The sequence below is a fragment of the Oncorhynchus clarkii genome, chromosome 6 (assembly GCF_045791955.1).
Source record: "Oncorhynchus clarkii lewisi isolate Uvic-CL-2024 chromosome 6, UVic_Ocla_1.0, whole genome shotgun sequence".
Classification (NCBI taxonomy): Eukaryota; Metazoa; Chordata; class Actinopteri; order Salmoniformes; family Salmonidae; genus Oncorhynchus; species Oncorhynchus clarkii.
The window spans coordinates 39,177,664-39,203,010 of NC_092152.1; the positions used below are offsets into that span (position 1 = coordinate 39,177,664).

The following is a 25,347-nucleotide window of genomic DNA, read 5'->3' on the forward strand; positions in this document are numbered from 1 at the left end:
CGTTGTGATCAGCAGATATTAATCCTTGTGAACTAAATGAGGTATTCTAGGTTGTGAGCATGTTTTTTTTTTACATCCTCCTGACTCACCTGGACTTTCTTTGCCAGGGGGTTGAAGCGTTTCCATAGCAGCCACCAGCCAGACAGTGAGTCACCGTAGTTGGTGAGGTTAGTCTCATCCTGGCTGCCCACATCTATGGCTATTACTACTTTGGCTCCCATGGAGCGAGCTACATCAGCTATATAATATAAATATATATATATATATATATATATATATATTATATATAAAGTGAAGGTGAGAGAGAGAGATAGAGAGAGTGACAAACACTGACCAATAGCCATGGCATCTACTGTGTACATCACATGCAAGGTAATGTCTCTAACTTGTACAGTATAACTAGACATGTATGCTGACTTTTAACGTCATGTTTTATAGTTGTTTGAGACATGGCATATACATACTGACCAGGTAGGTTATTTATGTAGCCACCGTCCATGAGTAAGTGTCCGTCTTTGGGGTCACAGAGGGGTGGCAGGTAACCAGACAGTGACATGCTGGCACGCACATACCTCCATAGGGAACCTACAAGAGGAGGGCATGCCGAGGTTCAATACCTCAACAGAGTCAAAGGTCCCAAATGGCAACGTATTCCCTACATAGTGCACTACTTTTGACCCGTATCAAATGGCCTCCTTTTCCCTATATAGTACACTAGTTTTAAACCTGAGCCCTACAGAACCCTGGTCAAAAGTAGTACACTATATATATAGGGAATAGGGTGCCATTTTCGACACTGAGAATAAAGCCAGACAGACCGTCAGTGTGAACCCTCATGGATGAAGCAGTGATATCTGTGGTGATGTTGAAGTAGGGGATCCACAGGTCCTAGGAGAGTAGCACGCGGGGGAAAGAGAGAGAGAATAAATGTTTAGCTGATGAAAATAAACTATGAGCTGACCCGGTATTGTCGAGATCATGTTGAATGGATGTCATAAGCCAGCAGTCATAAGTATGGGTCAAATCTAGGGATAAATAAATAATCCGGATTTTTAAACTGATCACTGAGGCCTAATTAAAACCATCACTATTCGCAATGGGATCCTGTCAAGTGGAGTGTGGACTACAACCCCCTGTCCTCTCACCTCGATCTGTTTGCCCTTAAATACAGCGCTGACACTGTTGTTAAAGGAGGCCCCAGAGAACATGGAGGTCACCGGGTACGTCAGGTCGAACACCTTCTTGAAGATGGACCTCATGTCCTGGTGTTGGAGAGAGGTGGAGAGATACCTTACAATAAACTTCTCTGGAGCCAAAGACAATGGCTACGTCTTAAACCCTATTCCCTATTTAGTGCGTTACTTCTGACTAGTGCCCTGGTCAAAAGTAGTGCACTACATGGGGAATAGGGTACCATTTGGGATTAGGACAACATCCTCTTATGCAGTGAGCCCAGCTTCGGCCGTCCTGTATCTTCTCACCATGGCCCACTCGCGAGCACGGACCCTCATACGGCTGTTGCTCTTCTCCTCAGCGTACAGCGCCCCCATCAGGGAGCCGATGGAGGTGCCGCCCACCATGTCCACAGGGATGCCCGCCTCATTGAGCGCCCGCAGGATGCCAACTTGACAGCAACCCCTGGAGGGACACGGACCACAGGTAGGTTACACAGAGTCCAAAACATGACACTGGACAATAAAGCACAGTCGGTGTGTGAGTATAAGAGGGGGGACGTTTAGCCTAAGGAAGCGTTTTAGTGGACAGTCAGAGGGAGCAGTGTTGACGGGACTAGAGAATATACCCACCGTGACCCAGCTCCTGGACATGCCAGAGCAAAAGGGAACAAGAACAGAAAGCAGAAAAGAAAGACAGAAAAGCCATTATCTAAAGACAGTGGCCTCATAGCAAGGTAGACAGAGGCCTCATAGCAAGGTAGACAGAGGAAAGAGGCATCCAGTATTTCCTATACTAGAAATATGAAAATGATTTAAAGTTGGGCAAAAAACAGGAAAGCCATAACCAGGGACTATAATCCTAAAAGAATGTTTGAATAATTGCAGTTGTAAAAATCTGCGGCGTAAAAATCGTAATGTGACGACTGCAGATGCCAGATCTAATCCGCTAAAAAGGTACTACTGATAGTGCAGCATGTTACATTGGAGTGTGAGGTCTGGAAAGAGATTAGCAGCACCTTGCACCCCCTCCCCCCAGCACCAGGGCGATGGTGTTGCCTGTCAGGACTCTGGCCAGACGGCTGAAGTCAGAGTGGCGGTCTGGAGGCTTCTGGAACACACGCTGGTACATTTCTCTCTGAGGACAACCACAGCAGGACCACAGGAGCACAGCACCACAGGAGCACAGCACCACAGGAGCACAGCACCACAGGAGCAGAGGTAGAGGGGAAGAGTCAGCAAATGTGTGATTCGTCTCAATTGACACCCTATTCCCTAGTGCACTACTTTTGACCAGAGAGCTATACATTATATAAGAAATAGGGTGCCATTTGGGAAGCAGCCTAGGTCAAGATTGTTTTCGGAAAGCTCAGTAATGTTATCTAAAAGCTTCCTTCTGAGACGTGCATCATACGAGCTGTGAGGCAGAGTGAACCAAGCTGCAGGTCAAAAGCCAAGATTGAAAATGTAGGTTGAATACTGTCTAGTCAGTGAGAGGAGCTATGACTATTCTGGCTGAGGTGTGTGTGTACTGGCATGGACAGGCTACTACTGGAAAATACCACATTTGGGCAGGACGGGGGTGTATGTGTATGTATGCGTGCCTTCCTGCCTGCGTGTGTGTGCGTGCCTGTCTCTGTTCCTGCCTGCACGTGTGTGCGTGCCTGTCTCTGTTCCTGCCTGCACGTGTGTGCGTGCCTGTGTATGTGTGTGTATATAGGGTACCAGTTTAGGCAGGCTCCTCTTGGAGAAGACCCTGTGTGGACAGGAGAGGTGCAGGTGTCTGGAGATCCAGCTCCTCATGTTGAGCCACTCCACAGTGCCCTGAGGCGGGGGACCGTCCTCCCTGTGCAGCAGGATCAGCTGCTTCTGGGCCCGCACGGCACTGCCCTCCAGCATCCGCTCCAACTAGGGGACAGAGGCCACAGCACAGGGACAACAGCTTTACACCCCAGTGGAGGAGGCCTAAATTAAGTGTGAGTCCCAAATGGCACACTATAAGTAATGCACTGTAGAAGAGGGATTGGGTGTCATTTGAGACTTGTCCTTCATGTCAATCAGACAGCAGAGTCTGAAAGAGACAAGCCTTGTTTCTCTTCTTCCTCATTAAGCTTCAATCATTTAACCCCTAATAAACTGTCTTACTAATAGGGGTTCATCCTAGCGAAGCTAATTAAGAAGCTTAATCCCCACATACACTCAGTAGGCCAGTTATCCCACTTCATAGAGACTGCATACAACAAAGTAAGCCCTCGACTTTCCTAAAACCCATTAGGCAGATAGGGTTCTACAGCTATATGTTGTTTCTTATTGAGCTGCCCCTGTTGGCCAGGTCTCCCTTGTAAAAGAGGTATTCTGACCTCAATGGGACTTCCCGGATTAAATAAAGGTTCAAGAAAAAAGGCAGAGGTATTGGTGTGCATTTTTTAAATGTTATACCTCGCCCACGGTCGGCTCGGCCTCTCCCAGTCCCACTATGATGATGCAGTCGGCCTGGCGGATGCAGCGCTGGGTCCAGGGGGTCAAGGTATCGTCTGATTGGTAGAGAACGATGCGGTGGATGTCCTCCTGCTGCCCCAGCCAGCTGGACAGACGGTACTCATGCACACTACAGAGGAGAGGGTTGAGATGTGTGTATCCTTTCAAATGTTTCCTTCAACTATGACAACCAGCTGATCTTGACACAAATATGCTAACGCAGACAACAGCGTGCATGCCTGAAATGATTACGTCATTCCTACCTGTCCAGTGCGGCAGCACCCAGTCGCTGTTTGATGATGTCACTGGTCAAGAGTAAGGTGGGACCTAAAAGTCCAACAGAAATAAAATAGTACATACTGAATGTAGACCAGCAAGCTATAGTGAAATAAAATTAGTAGTCGTAGTTCACTTTTTAGTCCAACGACATCTGTTTGTGTCACCGGGAGTGGTGAAGCAGGACTAGTAGTAATGATATGTACCAATGGCACTGAGTGCATGCTGCAGCTCCAGTGTGAAGGCTGTAAGAGGCACCTCCTCTGACACAGGCAGGATGGTCACAGTGGACAGGTTAGAGGCAGGGCTCCCTGAATCCCACTTACTGCTGGGGGGTTGTAGCGTCAGACCACGGGCTACAACAGAAGCAGGAAGACAGAGGCATCGCTGATACACCATGGGTGGTTGACACAGACAGAATACAAGAACACACACACACACACTATCCCCCTGACACATACATTTTAAATCTACACCTCCGTTCAAAAGATTTGGGTCACTTCGAAATGTCCTTGTTTTTGAAACAAGAAGTACATTAAAGTCCATTAAAATTGATCCGAAATACAGTGTAGACATTGTTGATGTTGTAAATGACTATTGTAGCTGATTTTTATGGAATATCTACATAGGTGTACAGAGGCCCATTATCAGCAATCACTCCTGTGTTCCAATGGCACGTTGTGTTAGCTAATCCAAGTTTATAATCTTTAAAGGCTAATTGATTATTAGAAAACCCTTTTTCAATTATGTTAGCACAGCTGAAAACTGTTGTTCTGATTAAAGAAGCGATAAAATTGTCCTTCTGTAGACTAGTTAAGTATCTGGAGCATCAGCGTTTGTGGGTTAGATTAGAGGCTCAAAATGGCCAGAAACAAAGACCTTTCTTCTGAAACTCGTCAGTCTATTTTTGTTCTGAGAAATAAAGGCTATTTCATGCGAGAAATTGCCAAGAAACTGAAGATCTTGTAAAACGCTGTGTACTACTCCCTTCACAGAACAGTGCAAACTGGACAAAAAAAAATGATTTTCTTTCCAAAACAAGGACATTTCCAAGTGACCCCAATCTTTTGAATGGTAGTGTACACTAACCTGCCAAGGGTCCGTGAACCTGCTGCATATTTCCAAGGATCTTCTGTCCCAGCAGATGGATGAGTCTGGTCACTACCTGCGGATACCTCCTTTTGATGGAGCTGAGGGCCCCCTCAGGCAGCTTGGCTAGCTCAGAGTCCCTGATGGCGTGCACTGTAGTGGCTCGGTTCATGTGGGTCAGGGCCTCCACCTGAGGACACCACACAAGTTCTATGAATAACAGTTAATTGACATGATAGCACAAACAGGTCTGGGACCAGGCTAGAGTTAAATACATCAACCATAAAGAATATGGGATTATAGAGCACTCACCACCCCTATGAGGTCACCGCGACCATACTCTCCGGCCAACTCCTTCTTCCCATCATCCTTTGCGATGACAGAGCGCAGGCGGCCACTGAGGACGATGAAGGTGCTGTCCGACTTGTCTCCCTGCCTAGGAACGGTTGGATGCAGCAGTTAGACAGAGAAACAGATAGACCAGACTATTCAACTCTGACCCTATGAGGTCCAGAGCCTGCTGGTTTTCTGTTCTACCTGATAATTCATTGCATCCACCTGAAGTCCCAGGTCTAAATCAGTCCCTCATCAGCGGGGAAGAATACAAATAAAAAAAGCATTGGAACTGGTTTCGAGGTCCAGATTCGAATTTGAGGGAGATAGAGGATATGAGACCATTCAGCATAGAGATCCTATAATTCCCTGACCAAGATGGATGTTTTTGTTGTCATGTTGCTAGGATGCCTATGTCCATTCTAGTGTTCTATATGTACTTCTATGCTATTCAGCAGGTACCTGTAGACAGTGCGGCCAGCCTCCACAGCCATCCAGTCCAGAGCAAAGTCTATCTGCCTGACGAAGCCTGACACCCTCTTCACCACGGTGTGAGCCACATTCAGCACCACCCTTGGCTCTTCACGCATGATCCTACATAGACCCACATTCACATATTCAGACAGCAACTACTGTGCACAAAAACATGCACACCAACAGGATGTGGGACAACAGGGTTTGGGACAAATATGAGAATTACAGTAACAATACTGTCATCAGACATCGAGTGTGTGTGCGTGTGTGTGTCTCTGTGCCTGCATCTGTGTGTCTGTGTCTATACACAAGGAAAATGGCATACTCATAGAAGGCAGCTTTAGAGATAGACAGGAAGGTGCAGTCCCTGTGTGCTCGGACGCTGAAGATGAGGGGTTCACCAGTCAGCACGGCCAGATGACCCACCATCTCCCCTGGGTGAGTCAGAAACAGCAGGGTGTCCTCCTCGCGGTCGATCGTCCGCTGGTACACATGGAGCGCCCCCGAGATCACAAACTGCACACTTGCATCCTACCAGAGGGAACAGACGGCACAGGGAGATACAGCTATACATAATGTCAATGTGCGAGTCCCAAATGGCACCCTATACTCCATATAGTGCACTACTTTTGACTAGAGCCCTGGTCAGAAGTAGTCCACCCTATAGGGAATAGTGCCTTTTGACACACATAAATGAACCACTTATAAAATGACGCAAAATGACAAATGACGTTGACCGTTTCTGTCCGTGCTGCTGACAGAGAAGAAGCAGATGTTTTACTGAGGTGAGCTCTAGCCTCAGGGCTAAAGGCTATGTCTACCACTACCAGGCAGCATGCAGACAGACTGACTGACCTGGTCCCCCTGGCTGTTCAACACACAGCCAGCTTTGACCTGACGCAGAGTCACCCTGCCCTCCAGCAGACTGGGGTCCTGACAGAAAGCGGGAGAGAGATAGGGCGGTAAGAAGAGGGTCAGAAAATATGTCAGGAATGTCCAAACTCCTGCAGTGTGTGCAGCTTCTGTTCCAGCCCAGCTCTTTGATGAAGAATAAATAGTCTTCCATTTGGACTGTGATTAGTAGAATCAGGTGTTAGTTCTGGACTGGAACAAAAGCCTGCACATACATTGGCTCTCCGGGGCCAGCCCGCTGGATGTGTTCTAGTTTATACGGAGACCCAGAGAGAGCCATCCAGTACCTGTAGTTGTATGAGGCGCTGCAGGTCCTTCTTGGCAGCCTGGAAGATGGCGTTGACCTTGCTGTGGTGGATGTGACCTGACTGACCTCCTCCAACCTCAGAGTAGTGAAACACAGCAGAGGGAGTGCGCACCATGGTCACACTCTTCTTCAGAATGGACTGATGAATGAAAGGGAGAAAGGGGAGGGGGTGAGTATGGCCTTGCTATTGAGAGAGGCTGCCATAGGCAGACTTGGCTCTCAAGAGAAGATAGGCTATGTGCCCACTGCCCACAAAATGACGTGGAAACTGAGCTGCACATCCTAACCTCCTGTCAAATGTATGACCAGATTAGGCACACATACAGTGCCTTGCGAAAGTATTCGGCCCCCTTGAACTTTGCGACCTTTTGCCACATTTCAGGCTTCAAACATAAAGATATAAAACTGTATTTTTTTTGTGAAGAATCAACAACAAGTGGGACACAATCATGAAGTGGAATGACATTTATTGGATATTTCAAACTTTTTTAACAAATCAAAAACTGAAAAATTGGGCGTGCAAAATTATTCAGCCCCTTTACTTTCAGTGCAGCAAACTCTCTCCAGAAGTTCAGTGAGGATCTCTGAATGATCCAATGTTGACCTAAATGACTAATGATGATAAATACAATCAACCTGTGTGTAATCAAGTCTCCGTATAAATGCACCTGCACTGTGATAGTCTCAGAGGTCCGTTAAAAGCGCAGAGAGCATCATGAAGAACAAGGAACACACCAGGCAGGTCCGAGATACTGTTGTGAAGAAGTTTAAAGCCGGATTTGGATACAAAAAGATTTCCCAAGCTTTAAACATCCCAAGGAGCACTGTGCAAGCGATAATATTGAAATGGAAGGAGTATCAGACCACTGCAAATCTACCAAGACCTGGCCGTCCCTCTAAACTTTCAGCTCATACAAGGAGAAGACTGATCAGAGATGCAGCCAAGAGGCCCATGATCACTCTGGATGAACTGCAGAGATCTACAGCTGAGGTGGGAGACTCTGTCCATAGGACAACAATCAGTCGTATATTGCACAAATCTGGCCTTTATGGAAGAGTGGCAAGAAGAAAGCCATTTCTTAAAGATATCCATAAAAAGTGTCGTTTAAAGTTTGCCACAAGCCACCTGGGAGACACACCAAACATGTGGAAGAAGGTGCTCTGGTCAGATGAAACCAAAATTGAACTTTTTGGCAACAATGCAAAACGTTATGTTTGGCGTAAAAGCAACACAGCTGAACACACCATCCCCACTGTCAAACATGGTGGTGGCAGCATCATGGTTTGGGCCTGCTTTTCTTCAGCAGGGACAGGGAAGATGGTTAAAATTGATGGGAAGATGGATGGAGCCAAATACAGGACCATTCTGGAAGAAAACCTGATGGAGTCTGCAAAAGACCTGAGTCTGGGACGGAGATTTGTCTTCCAACAAGACAATGATCCAAAACATAAAGCAAAATCTACAATGGAATGGTTCAAAAATAAACATATCCAGGTGTTAGAATGGCCAAGTCAAAGTCCAGACCTGAATCCAATCGAGAATCTGTGGAAAGAACTGAAAACTGCTGTTCACAAATGCTCTCCATCCAACCTCACTGCGCTCGAGCTGTTTTGCAAGGAGGAATGGGAAAAAAATTCAGTCTCTCGATGTGCAAAACTGATAGACATACCCCAAGCGACTTACAGCTGTAATCGCAGCAAAAGGTGGCGCTACAAAGTATTAACTTAAGGGGGCTGAATAATTTTGCACGCCCAATTTTTCAGTTTTTGATTTGTTAAAAAAGTTTGAAATATCCAATAAATGTCGTTCCACTTCATGATTGTGTCCCACTTGTTGTTGATTCTTCACAAAAAAATACAGTTTTATATCTTTATGTTTGAAGCCTGAAATGTGGCAAAAGGTCGCAAAGTTCAAGGGGGCCGAATACTTTTGCAAGGCACTGTATTTCCCTCAGATTACACAGCCCCACAAAGAATTTGAAAATAAAAAAATCCAATATTGATAAACTCCCATATCTATTATGTGAAATTCCACAGTGTGCGACCATAGCAGCAAGATTTGTGACCTATAAATAAATCAACTGTACGTATCTCCTTATTTATTGTTACAACAGTGTTACATAGCCAATAATATAATGTTTGAAATGTCTATATTATTTTTAACTTTTGTGAGTTTAATGTTTACTGTTCATTTCTGATTAATTAATTTCCCTTGTTCATTTCCCTTTTGTTTAATTGTCAATTTCACTTGCCTCGGCAATGGAAACATATTTTCCCATACCAATAAAACCCTTTGAATTGAACTGAATTGAGAGAGTCAGAGACATAACTAGGAATGTCTCTGACTATGTATCTTATGGACGTTGTTACACTGACATGTGTCTGGTAAATCTGCAGTGCATCACAGACCTTGTGTGGGACCTGGGGACTTGGTGGTGGTGTGTCTGCTTTAGCTGCTTCTTCTGTTATTCTGGCTCGCTGATATGCCATGTTGAGGTCAGCCGATGTGGCACCTCAAAGAGTGTGAGGAGAGAGACAAAAAGCATTCAGACACACAGACCAGGGTTTGTACAGTACAGGGCCGGATTCACAAAACACTACTTACGCAAAAACTTAAGAAAAACAAAAGAAGATTGTTTGTAAGTGCAATTCCTCAACAATATCTTAAGATTTACAGTACAGGTCACTACTATGTGGTCTGACCAGTGTGTGTGTGTGTGTGTGTGTGTGTGTGTGTGTGTGTGTGTGTGTGTGTGTGGTAATGTATGCTTACTTGACACTGCCAGAGGAGTGGACTGGGAGCGAGACCTTTTTCCTTTAGTGGTTGGGCTGCTATTTGAAAGACAGGACTTCCTCTCTCCAATTTCTGAAACAACACCATACAGCTATGCCATGAGTATGTCCTGCTTTCCAGCAAGCCACCATTCTTCATAGTGACATAACATAACAACCTCCACACTTATCCATCTGGATTCATATTTTCATGATATGGTAATCCAAATGTAATCCAGACATAATGCAGACTAGGGTTGCACATTTCCAGTAACTTTCCCCAAATTGCCAGGTTTTCCAGAAACCCCACTTGGAGGATTCCCAGACATCCTGTTAATTCCCTCCTGATTCCAGGAATCTTCCAAATGGGATTTGTTTTTTTGGGGGAAAGTTACCGGAATGTTTGGAACCGTACGCAAAACCAAAGCTAGAATTAACATTGGTTTCTATGCTGGCATTTACCAGTGAGATGACCATCCCATAATAACTGACCTGTGTCGCTGGGCCCCTTCTCATGGCCAGACTCATCAGATCGAGATTGATGTCTGTCTCGACCCCTGTTCGGGTTGGCTTCACCTATCACACTGTGTACAGCCACAAGGGGGACCGCCTGTCTCTCCTGAACAACACACATGGAACACACACACAGAACTATCAGGAGTATACATCCCCTTCAAAGATGAAATACCCAGTCGTGTGTGTGTGTGTGTGTGTGTGTGTCATACTGCATTGAAGAGCTCTGTGGTAAGGCCTAGGTAGTTGTGAAGGGCCAGGAAGGTGACTCTCTGCAGGCGTACCATGATGATCTAGAAAGGACAATAACAAAAGAGCAACAAATGACTCCACTGTTTTAGTAAAGAGAGCAGAACCCTGAAAATGTCTGAAAATACAAAATCCTCAGTGATTTAGTTTTTTTGGGTTTAGCTGTGTAACTACAGAATAATGTCATAGTTGCCTACAAACCAGGCAGGAGGTGTGTTCTCCAGTATTTGAGTGATATTATATAATGGCTGATTTCCCTGGGTACAGACCACATCCCAAATGGCACTCTATTCCCTTTTTAGTACATTACTCTTGACCAGAACTATATGGGCCCTGGTCAAAAGTTGTGCACTTTACAGTGCTTATAGAAAGTCTACACCCCCTTGAACTTTTTGCACATTTTGCTGCCTTAAAATTCAATCTAAAAAATGATTAAAACAGATTTCTTTCCTACAGATCTACACAACCTACTGCAAGACAACATGGCAAATAAATGAACTTTTTGGCTTAAATTTAAAACTACAGGGTTGGGTCAAATCCAATATTGTGGTGGTGGCAGCAACATGTTATGGGTATGCTTGTCATGGGCAGGGACTGGGGAGTTTGTCAGGATCAAAATAAATATGAAAGGAGAAAACCTGCCCCAGTCTTCTGAAAACCTAACTTTGGGATAGTTTTTTTCCCATTGAGACAATAACACAAATTTGAATGCAAAAAATACACGCCAGAATGGCTTTCCAAGAGGTGTTAAGTGATTTAGTCTCAGTCCTGAATTAAATCTGCTTAAAGAAAAAATCAGAGACAAGGTTTGAATATTACTGTCCATCAGTGATTCCCAACCAAATATTATGAGCTTCAGCAATTTCGACAAAAACAATGGATATATGTTGCCCTAAGAGTTGTGCAAAGTTGGTCAAATCTTATTCCAAATGATTCACAGCTGTAATGGCTGCTTAAGGTTTTTCCACCAAGTATTAACTCAGGGGGGCGGTTTATCAATTATGCTATTTCAGTTTTTTAAAATTGTATTACTTTTTAAAATTGTGTTTCTTTCACTTTGAACATGTGGAGTAAGTTGTGTAGATCTGTAGGGAAAAAATCTAATTTAATAAATTTTTAGATAACATTTTAAGGCAGCAAAATGTGAAGAGAAGAAGATCAAGGGGGTCTAGACTTTCTATAGGCACTGTACAGGGAATAGTGCACCATTTGGGATGTATCCTAGGTCAGTCTGTCACTGATAGTAACAGTACCTGGATAACACGGACCAGGGTCTCTGGATATTTCTCAAACACAGAGTGGAAGGCAGCAGCTGGAAGACGCAGTATGGTAGAAGGGGTTGCAGCTCTGGCAGATACAGTCTTGTAGGGGGCCGAGTGACCCTAGGATGCATAGGGGGGTAGAGGACGAGAAGTGGTGGCTGGTCTCACTTTAAATCGGAGGACAGGCTCATTGTAATGGCTGGAATGGAATGGTCTCAAACACATGGTTTTCCATTCCAGCCATTACTACGAATCGTCCGCCCCTCACCAGCCTCCTGTGTCTTAGGTACTTATCAGAGTGCAGTGGATAAATAAACATGCACTAGCTGAATCAGAGGGTAAATGAGAGTGGAAGGCGTAACGTACAGTGATGACATCCAGGATACTGAGCAGACTGTGGACACTGTCTCCTGGAAACACCTCCTTTACCACCACATCTGTCCCATCCTGTAACAACAAAATACATGTTACTTGCATTTGACTATCAAACTTTAAGTTCATAATACAAGTAGTTGTAAATGCAGCGTAACGGGTGAGACCACGTCCCCTGATGATCTTTGGGCAAAACTTTTGTCAAAGATGGAAAACAATTTCCTTTCTATCTGAGTGCGGGCCTTCTTCATTTTCCTATTCATGATGAGGTTGCTTCAGCAACAGATAGATAGATATAGCATGTAGGGATCTTACACTCTCACGTATGCAGAGCTCCAGACGGCCGTCTTGCACCACGTAGATGCTGTCGTCAATGTCCCCGGGACGAAAGAGTGTCTCCATCTCGTGGAGCTGCACAAACACCATGTGACGGCACAGCTCCAGGAACAGAGGCTTCTCAAAGTGGCCCAGGACCCTGAACACAGCATGGGATGGATTACACAGGGGTTATCATTTATAGGGCTTGCTAAAACAACTGTTGGTAATGCAGCGCCTTACAACATGACAACCCATCATTTACTCAGTCTAGGTGAGGGACACTCAAATCTGAACCTCGGGTCCAGTTACACTTCTGGTTTTAGTTTTTACCTGGTAGTTAATTGCACTCACCAGGTATCCTGGGTCTAAATCAGTCCCTGACTAAAGGGTAAGAATTAAAAATCATCAGTGGAACTAGACTGGAGATCCATATTTGAGTGTCCCTATTCTGGGTGTTTACGGTTCCCTTACCTGACATTCTTAAGCATGTAGAGCACCTCAGAGGGCAGGTGAGAGTTCTGCACGTCAAACTCTGTGAGGTCAGCCTCCAGCAAAGAGGGAGGGGGCTCCTTAGCCACCAGGGTGGGGGGCTCCCTCCTAATGCGCAGTATTCTGGGACACAAAGTGTTAGGGTGGTGTTTAAATGTATCCTTAAAACATACAAAACTCGTACAAACTGTTCACCATCAGAAAAAGAGAGGTTATCACTACAGGTATCATCGGAATACAGTGTAGTCATGACTCACTTTCGCGCTATAGACAGGACTTTAGTTCTCTTCCTGATTCGCTGCTTCTGTGACTCGGAGGTAGAGGTAGGGGTTGAGGTAGAGGACAAGGTCTGCACCTGGTACGGTAAAAAACAGGGAGAGATGTTTTAATTTAAATCAATTCAGTATAGCTAGCCTTGTGAAACCAGCCTGATCTCGTGATAGCTCACATTCTAACGAGTGAAGTGAAATGAAACCTGGTCAGTCTGCTTAACCAGTGGTCAGTGAAACCTGGTCAGTCTGCTTGACCAGTGGTCAGTCTGCTTAACCAGTGGTCAGTTAAACCTGGTCAGTCTGCTTGAACAGTGGTCGGTCTGCTTAACCAGTGGTCAGTTAAACCTGGTCAGTCTGCTTGACCAGTGGTCGGTCTGCTTAACCAGTGGTCAGTTAAACCTGGTCAGTCTGCTTGACCAGTGGTCGGTATGCTTAACCAGTGGTCGGTCTGCTTGACAAGGCTACAGTAGAGCCTAACATACAGGTAATTTACTGTATCTCTATGTGCAATTTATATTGAAAATGACACAAAACAATTATGGGAGACACACTAGACAAAATGTGCGAGGGATTGCCTGATGGTGTGGGACTGACCTTTCTCATGATCTTTCTGCCATAAAACATAACTTTGTCTCTTTTCCTGAAGCGATAGTGAGGCTGCTGCTCCTCTGAAAAAAAAACATACAGCACATACTGTCATGACACATAGGCCTATATGGCTATTAAAGCTAAATTACTTTCTTTGTTTTATTACAACTTGACGAACTTGAACAATGTTCACTATTTTACTGGTTTGAAATATTTGCCTGTATATATTATTATTATTAGTATTTTATAGATAAAGGTAGGTCGGTACACCAACTGATTCTAAATAAATACAAACAAATAAATCAAATAGTTCTTCATTTATGAGAGAATGGAGGCAGGAAGTACTGACTGTACTGTTTGTATCTTCTGTAGAATAAAAACACAACCATGCCGATGAGAGACACTGCCAACACAGTCAGTACAGCTACGACCAGCACACCAGTCCACTGGGAGGGCAAAAGAAGATGATTATTAGACGTGGACCAAACCACAGCCACAATGACATCTAATATATTGGCTAGGAGTTCATCCCAAATGGCACCCTATTCCCTATATAATGCACTGCTTTGGACCAGAGCCTTAGTAGACCTACACTTTATAGGGAATAGAGTGCCATTTTGAATGCAGCCTCAGTGGGCTGCTGGCATGGTGATCTAAGAACAGTCACAACAGCACTGTTCACAGAGTCAGTGCTGGAGAGGAGAGTGCTGGGTAGCTACCTACCAATGGCAATGGCATAGCAGTCTCTGTTCTGTCCTCCATCCAATGTTGCATCCTGGCCTTAATTTCACTGCCAAGTGGCACCAGGCTCTACAAAACAAGCAGGAAACCAACATTCAACAGGTTAAGCCTAGATGGAGAAATGGAATCGGACACTGTGTAATAGACAGGGTAGTAGACCTATTGAATTGGTGGGAGACTTAGAACTGGTTTTATTACCGGATATATACTGCAGCTGTCCTCATCTTTGTCATCCACCTTGTCATCCATTCCTAGCCAAAAAAAGGCAAACAGTATACATGCACTTTCCAAGTCACAGTGGAAGAGACTGTAAAAAATAAAATAAAGTATTCTTCACACGGTTTGAGAAATGGAACCAGAGGGCAATGTCCTAATCATTCCACACACTGATAGGCCTAATCAAAAGGAGCACTATGTGAATTCTTGAAACCCTAAAAGCAATATGTCAAAACATCCCCTAACAAAACAGACACAAATGAGAAGAAATAAATATTACAAATGAGAACACTGGATCACTCACAGACTGTAGTCACAGAGTGTACTGCCAGTGTGTCTGTCTGCACCTGGTCTGCACTCTGTAACCAGAGACACCCACTGGCCACTGCACACGCATACTTGAATAGACTCACCCACAAGCAAGTAGAAAGTCTAGGCTACTACACTACACACCCTGAACCTGTATGTGTGCGTTAGAGACATCTCGCACAGATATAAGTTCATACACACCCCAGTAAACAGATTGTTCATGACAGGAATCAAATAGGGCCTAGTTTCCTGAGTATATCAAATTTGCCTGATCTAGCCTAGATCATTAAATACTGAGCAGGTGCATGGCCGGCTTGATTTCAAGATCTGGATGTATGGTATTTTCCTCTAACTGTGCCCTTATATTGATAAACAAACCCATCACGGACAGACACACAGTCAATTCGCACAGGTATGACATTCTACTAACGTCGCCCTTGCCTTAAATAGCTATAATGTATCTACGACATAAATATGGAAGAATACGAACACATTTCCAATTAGTTACGTTTAATCACAGTTATTAAATTGGTGCTCATAGGTTCAGGCAGTCGACGGTTATATGGCCAGATTTGTATCACTGTCACATAGATCTAAATGGGCTGACAGGCAAACAGACAAAGTCCCGTTATTCTGACTTGCCCAATGCCCATTGACACCCCCGTCTGCAGCCATGCAGTCAAATAAACACAAATTATTACACTGCACTACAAGGTTAAATGAAAATATTAGCTACCTTAATATACTTACTGGCTCGTATTACCTAACGTTCCACTATCTCCACTGTCAAAGTTTTATGTACACATGCATGTCTTTCTATCCCCGATGACTCGCTGCCAGTATCTGGAATTACAATTGGCTACCACTGACTGAATCAAACCAATCGCAAAACGTTTTATTCTGACGTCGGCTCTTCGAATGTGTCTATCTTGCCGTTGGCGCTGTTCAAGGTGAGTGTAGCTATAGATTTGACACATATTATCGCTAAAGTTATATTAATCGCCATGTAGTGCTTATCTTGCTTTCTACTTCCACAATGACCGTACAGCTATTTAGAAACGGAGAGTCAAAGTGTCGTTGACCCATGTGTTTTGCTAGCTAGCGAACTACTGTAGTGCTAGCAAAACACATTGGTCCAAAACCAAGCTAAATAACCTTAGCTAGCTAACAACAGCTACCAACAAAGCTATGCGTAGACAACAATGCTCAATACGTTTTTCGCAATGAATATGTCTTCAGGTAGCAACAATTACAATATGGAACGTGTTTAATAAGTGTCATGTTTACAATAATATTGTGTATAAACCCTGGCTTGTTAATGCTATATATTGGCCAGTGATAGGCTTTGAAACTACCGTATTGGCACTCTCCAGAAGAAGCCCATGTTGACTCCATAGGAATGAATGTAATTCTACACTATTTCCATTAGTGGCAATATGTAACTTTTCGGTCGACCTGGTCAAATCTGCATAGACATTTTAGTTTTAGATAAATCATTCTACTTGAAAGCAAGTCTAAGAAGCGGTAAAGTTGTTCTATGTTCAGTATTTCTATGCTACCATTAAGTTTTGTTTTTGCTCTTTTACCTTTGTACACCAGCTTCAAACAGCTAAAACAACAATGTTTTTGGTTATGGAAACTATATTTCACAGCGGTTTAACTGGTACAATGATGATCTACACTATACTAGTTTATGTAGTGTTGTGGTGTGTCTCATCGTGATGTGTGTGTTGTCCAATATTTTTATAAAAAAATATTTTCATCCCGTCCCCGCAGGAGTCGTTTTTGCCTTTTGGTAGCCATCATTGTAAATAAAAATATGTTATCTATATCTTCCAACAGTTTGACTCACATTTTCACACAGGGGTTTCAAACGGTCAATAGTTCAAATGCTTATTTTAATCTGTTTCTTCATCCCAGTCTCATTTTACTTGATTGAAACTAATGTGAAAGAACTGATAGCGGTAGGTTCCTAGCAGTGAGGAAATAGTGAGTTAGCTATGTTTACTGTTGTTAGCTACCAAAGTACCCATTGTAATCTCACCCATTTCATTGACTCCATACAGATTTGCCCAACAGTTTGAGTCCAAAAATCTTCGATGCGATGGGTGTATTGAATGCTCTTCGACGGGGCATTGTGAGAGGAGCTGATCGTATGGCTGAATTCACCAGCAAACGTGGCTCAAGGACTCACTACAAAGGCAGAGGGGCACAGCCAACAGGAGTACTAACCTCCAGCAGAAAATTTGTTCCAATACAGGCAATGATCCCCCAGTTTGTGGTGCCTGACTTGGAGGGATTCAGACTCAAACCCTACGTGTCGTACCGCACCCCGGTTGGAACGGAGCCCGCTGTCACCCCTGAGGGTCTGTTCTCCGAGGCTGTGGCCCAGCAGATCCAGAAAGACTTTGAGGAAGGCTCATTTGATAAGGAACAGCTGGAGAAATATGGATTTGAGCCCACGCAGGAGGGAAAGTTATTCAAACTATACCCAAAGAACTTTATACAATAAAAAGGCCACCCAATCTGATCTATCTGGAACTCTGACTTAGTATCAAGGATCGTTAACATTTTTTGTTTGTGTTGGGAGGTCAAGTTGTTGCTAACCATTTGAGACCGCTGAGCTGATCATATGTTACTGGACCGTGGTGTATTGTGAATGTGCTTGCTGAAAGTACTAGTATGTGGTATTCTAATTAAAAACAAATGTATTATATGGAGTTTTACTACTTTATTTATTTTTTAAACAATCAATACACATGTTGGATACATGTTATTAGGATGGGTTTTGCACTAAGCAAAATCATTATGGTCAATTGATCATAGTTGGATATCATCGTATATATCTGTACTAAGCTTAGATGTTTACCAAATAGGCTTTCACAATGTTAACAGAACAAGAGAAGCCTGGTGATCCAAATACAGTAAATGTCTTTATCAAAAATGATATTTTTTTTTTTTTTTTTTGGAAAAATAATTTTTATTTTCATTTCACATTCAAATACAAATTCAGTACATAACGTTGTACATAACATGGATACTTACAAACAGTATCAACAAGTACCGTAACAATATAAGAATATCAAAACTCCTTAAAGAAAAGTGCTGTTCTGCAGAACCTGAGCAGTATTATTGGCCTATATTCAAGATTAACATGCCTCTAACAATCTCCAAAAACAATACAAACAATTCTATAAATAAAAATATATACATATGCCAAAATGCACTCTGGATAAAACTGTGTATATCAAATATCTACAAAGGCTTAGTTTACATTTCAATTGTACCTATGTAATACAATTATATATTGGTTATAAACACATTTACAATGACGGGTAAATCCCTTTCCATCTCTGTTTTACTGATGCAATGCCCCCCTTATCTATTTCAAATTGTATTCTTTTCCAAACTTCCTGTTTTATAAATTGAACCAATCCCGTCGGTGACCACTTGAGGGTGTCATTAACTGCACCACATCTGGCCTCCCAAAGTTTGGTCTTGATAAGGGACACCAGAGTCACTAATGCTAATAATTGCACCCTTTCCACATTTTTTATTTCAAGTTTGGCAACCCCTTCATAATCAATGTTTTTTAAAATCTCAAAAAATTGTTTACTTTTTCCCCAAACTGATTGAGCAAAAGAACATTCCCATAAAACATGTGGAATTGTTTCGATTGCGAAACAATTGTCCCTGGGACAGAATTTATTTAGGGTCAAATTATGATCGTATAAAGTTGAACGGACCGGAAGACGTCTGTGTAAAACAAGCCAATTAAAATCTTTCAGTCTGTTGTCTAACCCTTTTAATTGTGTCCGTATCCAGGTGGAAGGCGATATTGGTAATCTGTCTCTAGGACGACAATTTTCTATTAATTTGGCGTATAGCAATCTGTGGTTGATTACATTTTCCTTTACTTTGCAGACAGGGGTTTTCTTTGCCCATTCCACTATTTTCTTAAAATGTAACGGGATAATTTCAGCTTTTGGCTTACTATTATCCCACTTCACCATGAACCTTAACGGTACAGACAGCCAGAATTTTATTAAAATGTGACATTTGTGTACAGAAGACGACAAAAGACAACAAATGTTTGAGTAGAACAACGCATCTAGCTTGAGAGGAATATGAGGGAAATCCCTTCCACCAGCCTCTATAGGCTGGTACATCCGATCTCTACGGATGTACTCATATCCCCCCCAAAAGAAATTAAACAGTACCCGTATAAAAGTTTTTCTTAGCGACACCGGCATGGGAAACACATATGCAAGGTGAAGTAATGAAGGCAGAATGTCCGCCTTCAGCACTAACACCTTCCCACTAAAAGATAGTCGCCTGACTTTCCACAGTCCCAATCTTTTATTAATCGATAATAGTTTTTCTTTCCAATTGAACATGTCATCTTTAATTTCATTTCCGAAAGATATGCCGAGCACAACCATTGGTCCTGTGCACACAGTCAAACCACATAACTGGTCCGTTCTCCTTTTCCACTGTCCCAAATATTTTATTTCTGTTTTATTCTTGTTTATCTTCGACCCAGACGCAACAGAGAATTCATCAATGACTTTGATAGACTCTTTCAAGCTCAGGTCGTCTTGTAAATATAAAACTGTGTCGTCCGCATATTGCGATATTTTTAGCATATCCCCTCCAGGTAAAATGATGCCTTTGATGTTATAATTTTTCCTAATTGCGCATGCGAAAGGTTCAATATATAAAACATACAATAGAGCAGATAGAGGGTCACCCTGTCTGACACCTCGTAATTGCTTGATAACATTTCCAATATTCCCATTAATATTTACCCTGCTACCCACATTACTATACAGAATTTTTACCCATTTCATAAAATTATTTCCAAACCCAAATTTCCCCATAATTCTGAACAAAAACTCATGGTTTACCATGTCAAAGGCTTTTTCCTGGTCCAAATTCACAGTAATAGCTTGCAGGTGCCTTTCCTCTAAATAGGCTTGAACGTCTCTGTGCAATTGTAAGTTCCAGGTTAATCTTCTCCCCACCACACCACATGTTTGGTCTAAACCAACAACATATGCCATGGCAGAAGATAGGCGATTAGTTACGGCTTTGCTTAATAATTTATAGTCAACACACAACATTGTTAACGGTCTCCAATTTGCTAATGTCTTGGGGTCTCCCTTTTTATACAGTAGAGAGATTACCCCCTCACACATCGAACCTCCCATATGCTCTAAACCAAATATAGCTCTAAACACTTCCAACAGATGACATCCAATTATATCCCAAAAAACAATGTAAAACTCTTTAGAGAGCCCATCCACTCCTGGTACTTTGTTATCTTTCATGCTCTTCAGTGCCATATAAATTTCATCTAATTTCAATTCCCCTTCTAATTGGTCTCTAATATCCAAAGGTATTTGCACATCCACGCATTTTAAAAATTTAGTCCCTTTCTCATAATCAATTGTTTGTTTTTGAAATAGCTGAGAAAAGTGGTGTGTAGCGACACCAAGCATGCCATCCCTATCCTCAACCATCTCCCCATCTTGGTCCAATAAAGCCGAAATAGTCCTCCTCTTTCCCCGTGATTTAATTTGCTTGAAAAAATATGCCGAGCACTTCTCATCATTTTCCCATTTATCTTGCTGACTTTTAAAAATGAAGTCTCGAGCTTTCTTTTCAAATAATGTGTGTTGCTTTTTCAGCAGGATACCCAATTTGTCTTTATCTAATCCACCACCATTTACATTTCCTTGGATGTGTAGATCTTTTAATTCATTCTGCAATTTATAAAATTCTGTGTGGTTATTACGTACTTTGTCTTTGCAAAAATTCTGAATAAAACTCTTGATTCTTAATTTTGTGCTCTCCCACCACTCTATGACAGTGGAATAAAACGGTTTCATAGCTACACAGCCCTGGAAAAAAGACCTGAATCTTGTCCCAAAAGTTTTGTCGTGTAAAATGCCGTTATTAATTTTCCAATACCCTTTTCCAAATTCAATTGTTTTTAATTCTACTGTCACAGACAGGCAACTGTGGTCCGAATAAAAAACCGGTGTAACGCACGCGGAGGACACACGGAGTTCACGCGGAACAAACAGATAATCTATTCGGCTCCTCGAGCCCCTGCTGTTTCCCCAAGTGAAACCGGGATCATCCGCATGCGCCATTCTATAAGAATCAACCAAATTATATTTACCTATAAGACTTTTTACAAGATGCCCGCCTAGATTACCTCGGTCATATGACACATTAAAATCTCCCCCCATAAACACCTGTCTGTTTGTCATAAAAATAGCGTCTAGGTCGTTAAGCATTTCCCTCCTTTCCTTGGGTGTCGATGGTGCATATACATTAATAAATCTAAAACATTTACCCTTCCAATCGATATCTACTATTAAAACCCTCCCGTGTACTGCCGAAAAACTTCCTACTATTTTTAAATCCCTATTCCCACATAGAACACCAACCCCTGTAGAATGCACCCCTCCGACACTCCACCTCGACTCTCCCTGAACCCATTCCCGCGTAAACCTCTCCACGTCATTTTGATCTTTTAGATGTACTTCTTGTAAAAAACACACAGAGAAGCGAATGGAGGACAGATGGGAAAAAACAGTCGCCCTTTTAACTGGGTTCCTAAACCCTCTAACATTGATGCTAGCTAGGTTAATAATAGACGACATGAGGTAAAGAGGGAAAAAGACAACTATCTAATTATGACATTATTTTCCAAACTCACTTTAAATACATTAACTCATTTGGCGGCCGGTCTGGGAAGCGATGGTCTCCAGTCGGAGGACTGTCCACCAAGATAGGGGTCGGGAAAACACTGTCCTCCTCCTCATGCTCCCCCTCCATCTGCGTGGGTGCTGGAACCCCACTGGGTGCCAGACCGCTGCTCTCTATGGAGGCTGCGCCTGACGGGGTTAGCAGAGTCTCCTCTGCGCTGCCCAGGTTTCCCTCGCTTTTCTCCTCAGACTTCCCGCTTTCGAAACAACTGAAGCGATTCCCCCCCAAAGCGGACTTCTCCGTCACCTCCATGTGGATGAGTGGGGAAACAGGGCTCATCTGCTTCCTTTTCACCGAGCACTTTCTCCTCTCTCTCACCGTTGTCCAGCTCTCGGTAGCCGCGGGCGCGGTGGGCTCTCCCTTCTCCTCCTCCACTTGCTTATTCCAACTTCTGTCCGCTTCTCTTCTCTCGTGAGATGATGATGGCGTCTCACTCCCGCTCTCCTCTGACTCTCGCAGTTCTCTCTCCATCACTATCTCATCCACAACCTCCTCAATGGCGCGTAGTTCCATGCCTTCTCCCTCATCTGGTCTTTTCCCGCCTTCAGCTCTTTTCCCGCTCACCGCTCTGGCGTAAGAGGGGACTGCCTTCGGGCAGTGACGGAACAGGTGGTCCTCTGAGTTACACAGACTGCAGCGCTTTGGCACCGTGCAATCCCTCATTGTGTGTCCAATAATTCCACAGTTTCTGCACCTTGTCTGTGTGCAGGCATCCGCGAGGTGCCCGTACGTGCTACACTTCCTGCAGAAACGAGGCTGTCCAGCATACATGAGGTAGCCCCTGTCAGCACCGATGGAAAACGAAGCGGGAGGATGGCGGTATCCATCATGGCCGCTCTCGTCTTCCTTTAGCAGCACACGAAACTGCCTCTTCCCTGTCCAGATGCCTAGGGCGTCCTTAATGTCTCTCACTCCTGGCAAGATGGTCACATACCGGCTGAGGTAGCACACTAACGTTTCTTCAGTGACCCAGGGGTTGAACATGTGCACCGTTAGCACCCTCATATTGTGCCTGCACATGGACTCAACTTTAAAATCCACGAGGGCGGATGCTGTCGCGTTCGCCCGAAAGAGCCCCTTTACTTCCTCCAGCCGGGTGATGGTGTAGAACGACACATCGTAAAACTTCTCGGGTGTGTTCTGTTGCAGGCAGTGCACATCGTCTGCTGTCAGGCGTAGAGGTCCAAACAGCACTTCCTTTCCAAAACGAACTCTCTCCATCAAATTTTCCTTTCCTGTCCAATTAAAACGAAGCGTATTCTTCAGTCCAGCAGCCGCTGACTGTGACGTGGCCGATGACGACATCGCACCACTTTGAAGATCCCGCGAGAAATACAGTCGATCCTGCTCTTGATCTTAGCCAAAAGGCCGAGTAATGGTAATGTTTTGAAAAACGTATTTGTTATTCAAATTAAAAGGCCAATGAATACTTGCCTTTGTGTAATGATTTAACTCCCACCGCTTGTGGGACATTTATTTTGAAGGCATGTCAAAAATAACTGCACAAGGACGGACGGTGACTTGACGGTCTGACACGTCAGTTAGAAATAGCTAGCTACAAATTGCGCAAGAAAATGTTTTTCAAAGAAAGGGAAAGTAGACACTGACCGTAGGGTGTTTCAGCAAGAGTGGACATTGAAATATGTCTTTATTGAGGAATCAGGGAAAGTTGTGTGCTTATTATGCAAAGAGAGCATCGCTGTCTTGAAAGACTACAACTTGTCCCGACACTTCCAGACAAAGCATGCAGAGAAATATAGGAGTATATCTTCTGTGCAGAGCGCAAGTGCATCGAAAGAGTTGCTTTCTCAGTTACAAAAGCAGCAAGGACTTTTCACAAAACTGCATTCAGCAAACAACGGAATCGCGAGAGCTAGCTATGTACTGTCCCACAAAATTGCTAAACATAGCAAGCCATTAGCTGAGGGCGAATTCATTAAAGAATGTTTAATTGACTGCAGCAATACTTTGCCCCGACATGAAAGAGCATGTTGAGGTGACACGGCGTGTTGAGGACATCGCAGAGAATATGGAACAACCGTTGAAAGACATGGTAAAGGATTTCACCTATTTCTCTTTGGCACTGGATGAGAGCAGTGATGCACATGACACGGCGTAGTCGATATTCTTACGAGGCATAACCCCAGATTTTGAAGTTACAGAGGAGCTTGCTTCAGTGCAGTCAATGAAGAGCACAACCACGGGGAAATATTTATTGGAGGTTAATAAGTGTGGCAAAGCGGGGACTGAGTTTTGAAAAGTTATGCAGTGTGACCACTGATAGGTGCCCAAACTTGACAGGAAAAAAACATTGGCCTTTTGAAAAAGATACAAGATCAAGTAGCTGAGCTGAACCCAGATCAGAATATTTTTTTCCTGCGTTGCATTATTCATCAGGAGGTGATCCGTTAATGTGTTCTGAAAATGAGCCATGTTGTGGATACAGTCACTAAAGTTGTAAACTTCATTAGCAAAATATTTAAATCACAGGCAGTTTGTCTCACTGTTGGAAGAGACTGAGTCGGTTCATGCAGATCTCCCCTACCACACAAACGTGAGGTGGCTGAGTTTGGGGAAGGTGCTTAAAAGAGTGGGGGACCTGAAGTCAGAGATTGCTGAGTTTGTGCAATTGAAAGGAAAATATGTGAATTTCCCTCAACTGCAAGATATTATTAGCTCAGGCCTGCTTTACTTAGTACTTTGTTGAAGCACCTTTGGCAGCGATTACAGCTTTGGGTCTTCTTGGGTATGACGCTACAAGCTTGGCATGCCTGTATTTGGGGGGTTTCTCCCATTCTTCTATGCAGATCCTCTCAAGTGCTGTCAGGTTGGATAGGGCGCGTCGCTGCTCAGCTATTTTCAGGTCTCTCCAGAGATGTTCGATCAGGTTCAAGTCCAGGCTCAGGGACATTCAGAGACTTGTCAAGGATCTCTCTGTACTTAGCTCCATTCATCTTTGCCTCGATCCTGACTAGTCTCCCAGTCCCTGCCGCTGAAAAACATCCCCACCGCATGATGCTGCCACCACCATGCTTCACAGTAGGGGTGGTGCCAGGTTTCCTCCAGGCGTGATGCTTGGCATTCAGCCCAAAGAATTCAATCTTATTTTCATCAGACCAGAGAATCTTGTTTCTCATGGTCTGAGAGTCCTTTAGGTGCCTTTTGGCAAACTCCAAGCGGGCTGTCATGTGCCTTTTACTGAAGAGTGGCTTCCGTCTGGCCACTCTACCACTCCACAGAGGAACTCTGGAGCTCTGTCAGAGTGACCATCGGGCTCCTCGTCACCTCCCTGACCAAGGCCCTTCTCCCCCGATTGCTCAGTTTGGCCAGGCGGCCGGTTCCAAACTTCTTCCATTTTAAGAATGATGGAGGCCACTGTGTTCTTGGGGACCTTCAATGCTGCAAAAAATGTTTTGGTACCCTTC

General features: G+C 43.7%; 2 protein-coding genes across 6 annotated transcripts in view; one reads left to right on the forward strand and one right to left on the reverse strand.

Moving 5' to 3' along the window:
* Positions 1-15,983, reverse strand: part of LOC139411116 (patatin-like phospholipase domain-containing protein 7) — a 21,194-nt gene extending 5,211 nt beyond the window's left edge. The window contains exons 1-30 of one of the 5 annotated variants that reach the window (XM_071156981.1): positions 15,893-15,983; positions 14,816-14,868; positions 14,600-14,686; positions 14,226-14,322; positions 13,883-13,956; positions 13,274-13,371; positions 12,999-13,139; positions 12,525-12,684; positions 12,204-12,284; positions 11,829-11,957; positions 10,539-10,619; positions 10,306-10,432; positions 9,815-9,907; positions 9,451-9,554; positions 7,022-7,180; positions 6,678-6,755; positions 6,148-6,353; positions 5,811-5,942; positions 5,328-5,451; positions 5,016-5,205; positions 4,133-4,282; positions 3,914-3,977; positions 3,612-3,780; positions 2,898-3,080; positions 2,192-2,310; positions 1,482-1,638; positions 1,146-1,262; positions 819-888; positions 469-585; positions 90-238 (exon numbers count right to left, since the gene is read on the reverse strand). In XM_071156981.1, the coding sequence (XP_071013082.1) occupies positions 90-238; positions 469-585; positions 819-888; positions 1,146-1,262; positions 1,482-1,638; positions 2,192-2,310; positions 2,898-3,080; positions 3,612-3,780; positions 3,914-3,977; positions 4,133-4,282; positions 5,016-5,205; positions 5,328-5,451; positions 5,811-5,942; positions 6,148-6,353; positions 6,678-6,755; positions 7,022-7,180; positions 9,451-9,554; positions 9,815-9,907; positions 10,306-10,432; positions 10,539-10,619; positions 11,829-11,957; positions 12,204-12,284; positions 12,525-12,684; positions 12,999-13,139; positions 13,274-13,371; positions 13,883-13,956; positions 14,226-14,322; positions 14,600-14,686; positions 14,816-14,866 (3,507 nt within the window). In that variant the 5' untranslated portion in view covers positions 14,867-14,868; positions 15,893-15,983. Of the gene's footprint in view, positions 1-89; positions 239-468; positions 586-818; positions 889-1,145; positions 1,263-1,481; positions 1,639-2,191; positions 2,311-2,897; positions 3,081-3,611; positions 3,781-3,913; positions 3,978-4,132; positions 4,283-5,015; positions 5,206-5,327; positions 5,452-5,810; positions 5,943-6,147; positions 6,354-6,677; positions 6,756-7,021; positions 7,181-9,450; positions 9,555-9,814; positions 9,908-10,305; positions 10,433-10,538; positions 10,620-11,828; positions 11,958-12,203; positions 12,285-12,524; positions 12,685-12,998; positions 13,140-13,273; positions 13,372-13,882; positions 13,957-14,225; positions 14,323-14,599; positions 14,687-14,815; positions 14,869-15,878 lie in introns of all 5 variants that reach the window. The other 4 variants (XM_071156982.1, XM_071156983.1, XM_071156984.1 and 1 more) reach the window with 4 other exon arrangements.
* Positions 15,984-17,246: 1,263 nt separating this feature from the next.
* Positions 17,247-17,654, forward strand: LOC139412370 (large ribosomal subunit protein mL41-like). Its single transcript, XM_071159182.1, has one exon. It carries the CDS (start codon positions 17,247-17,249, stop codon positions 17,652-17,654), a length of 408 nt encoding a protein of 135 aa, XP_071015283.1.
* The last annotated feature ends 7,693 nt before the right edge of the window (positions 17,655-25,347 follow it).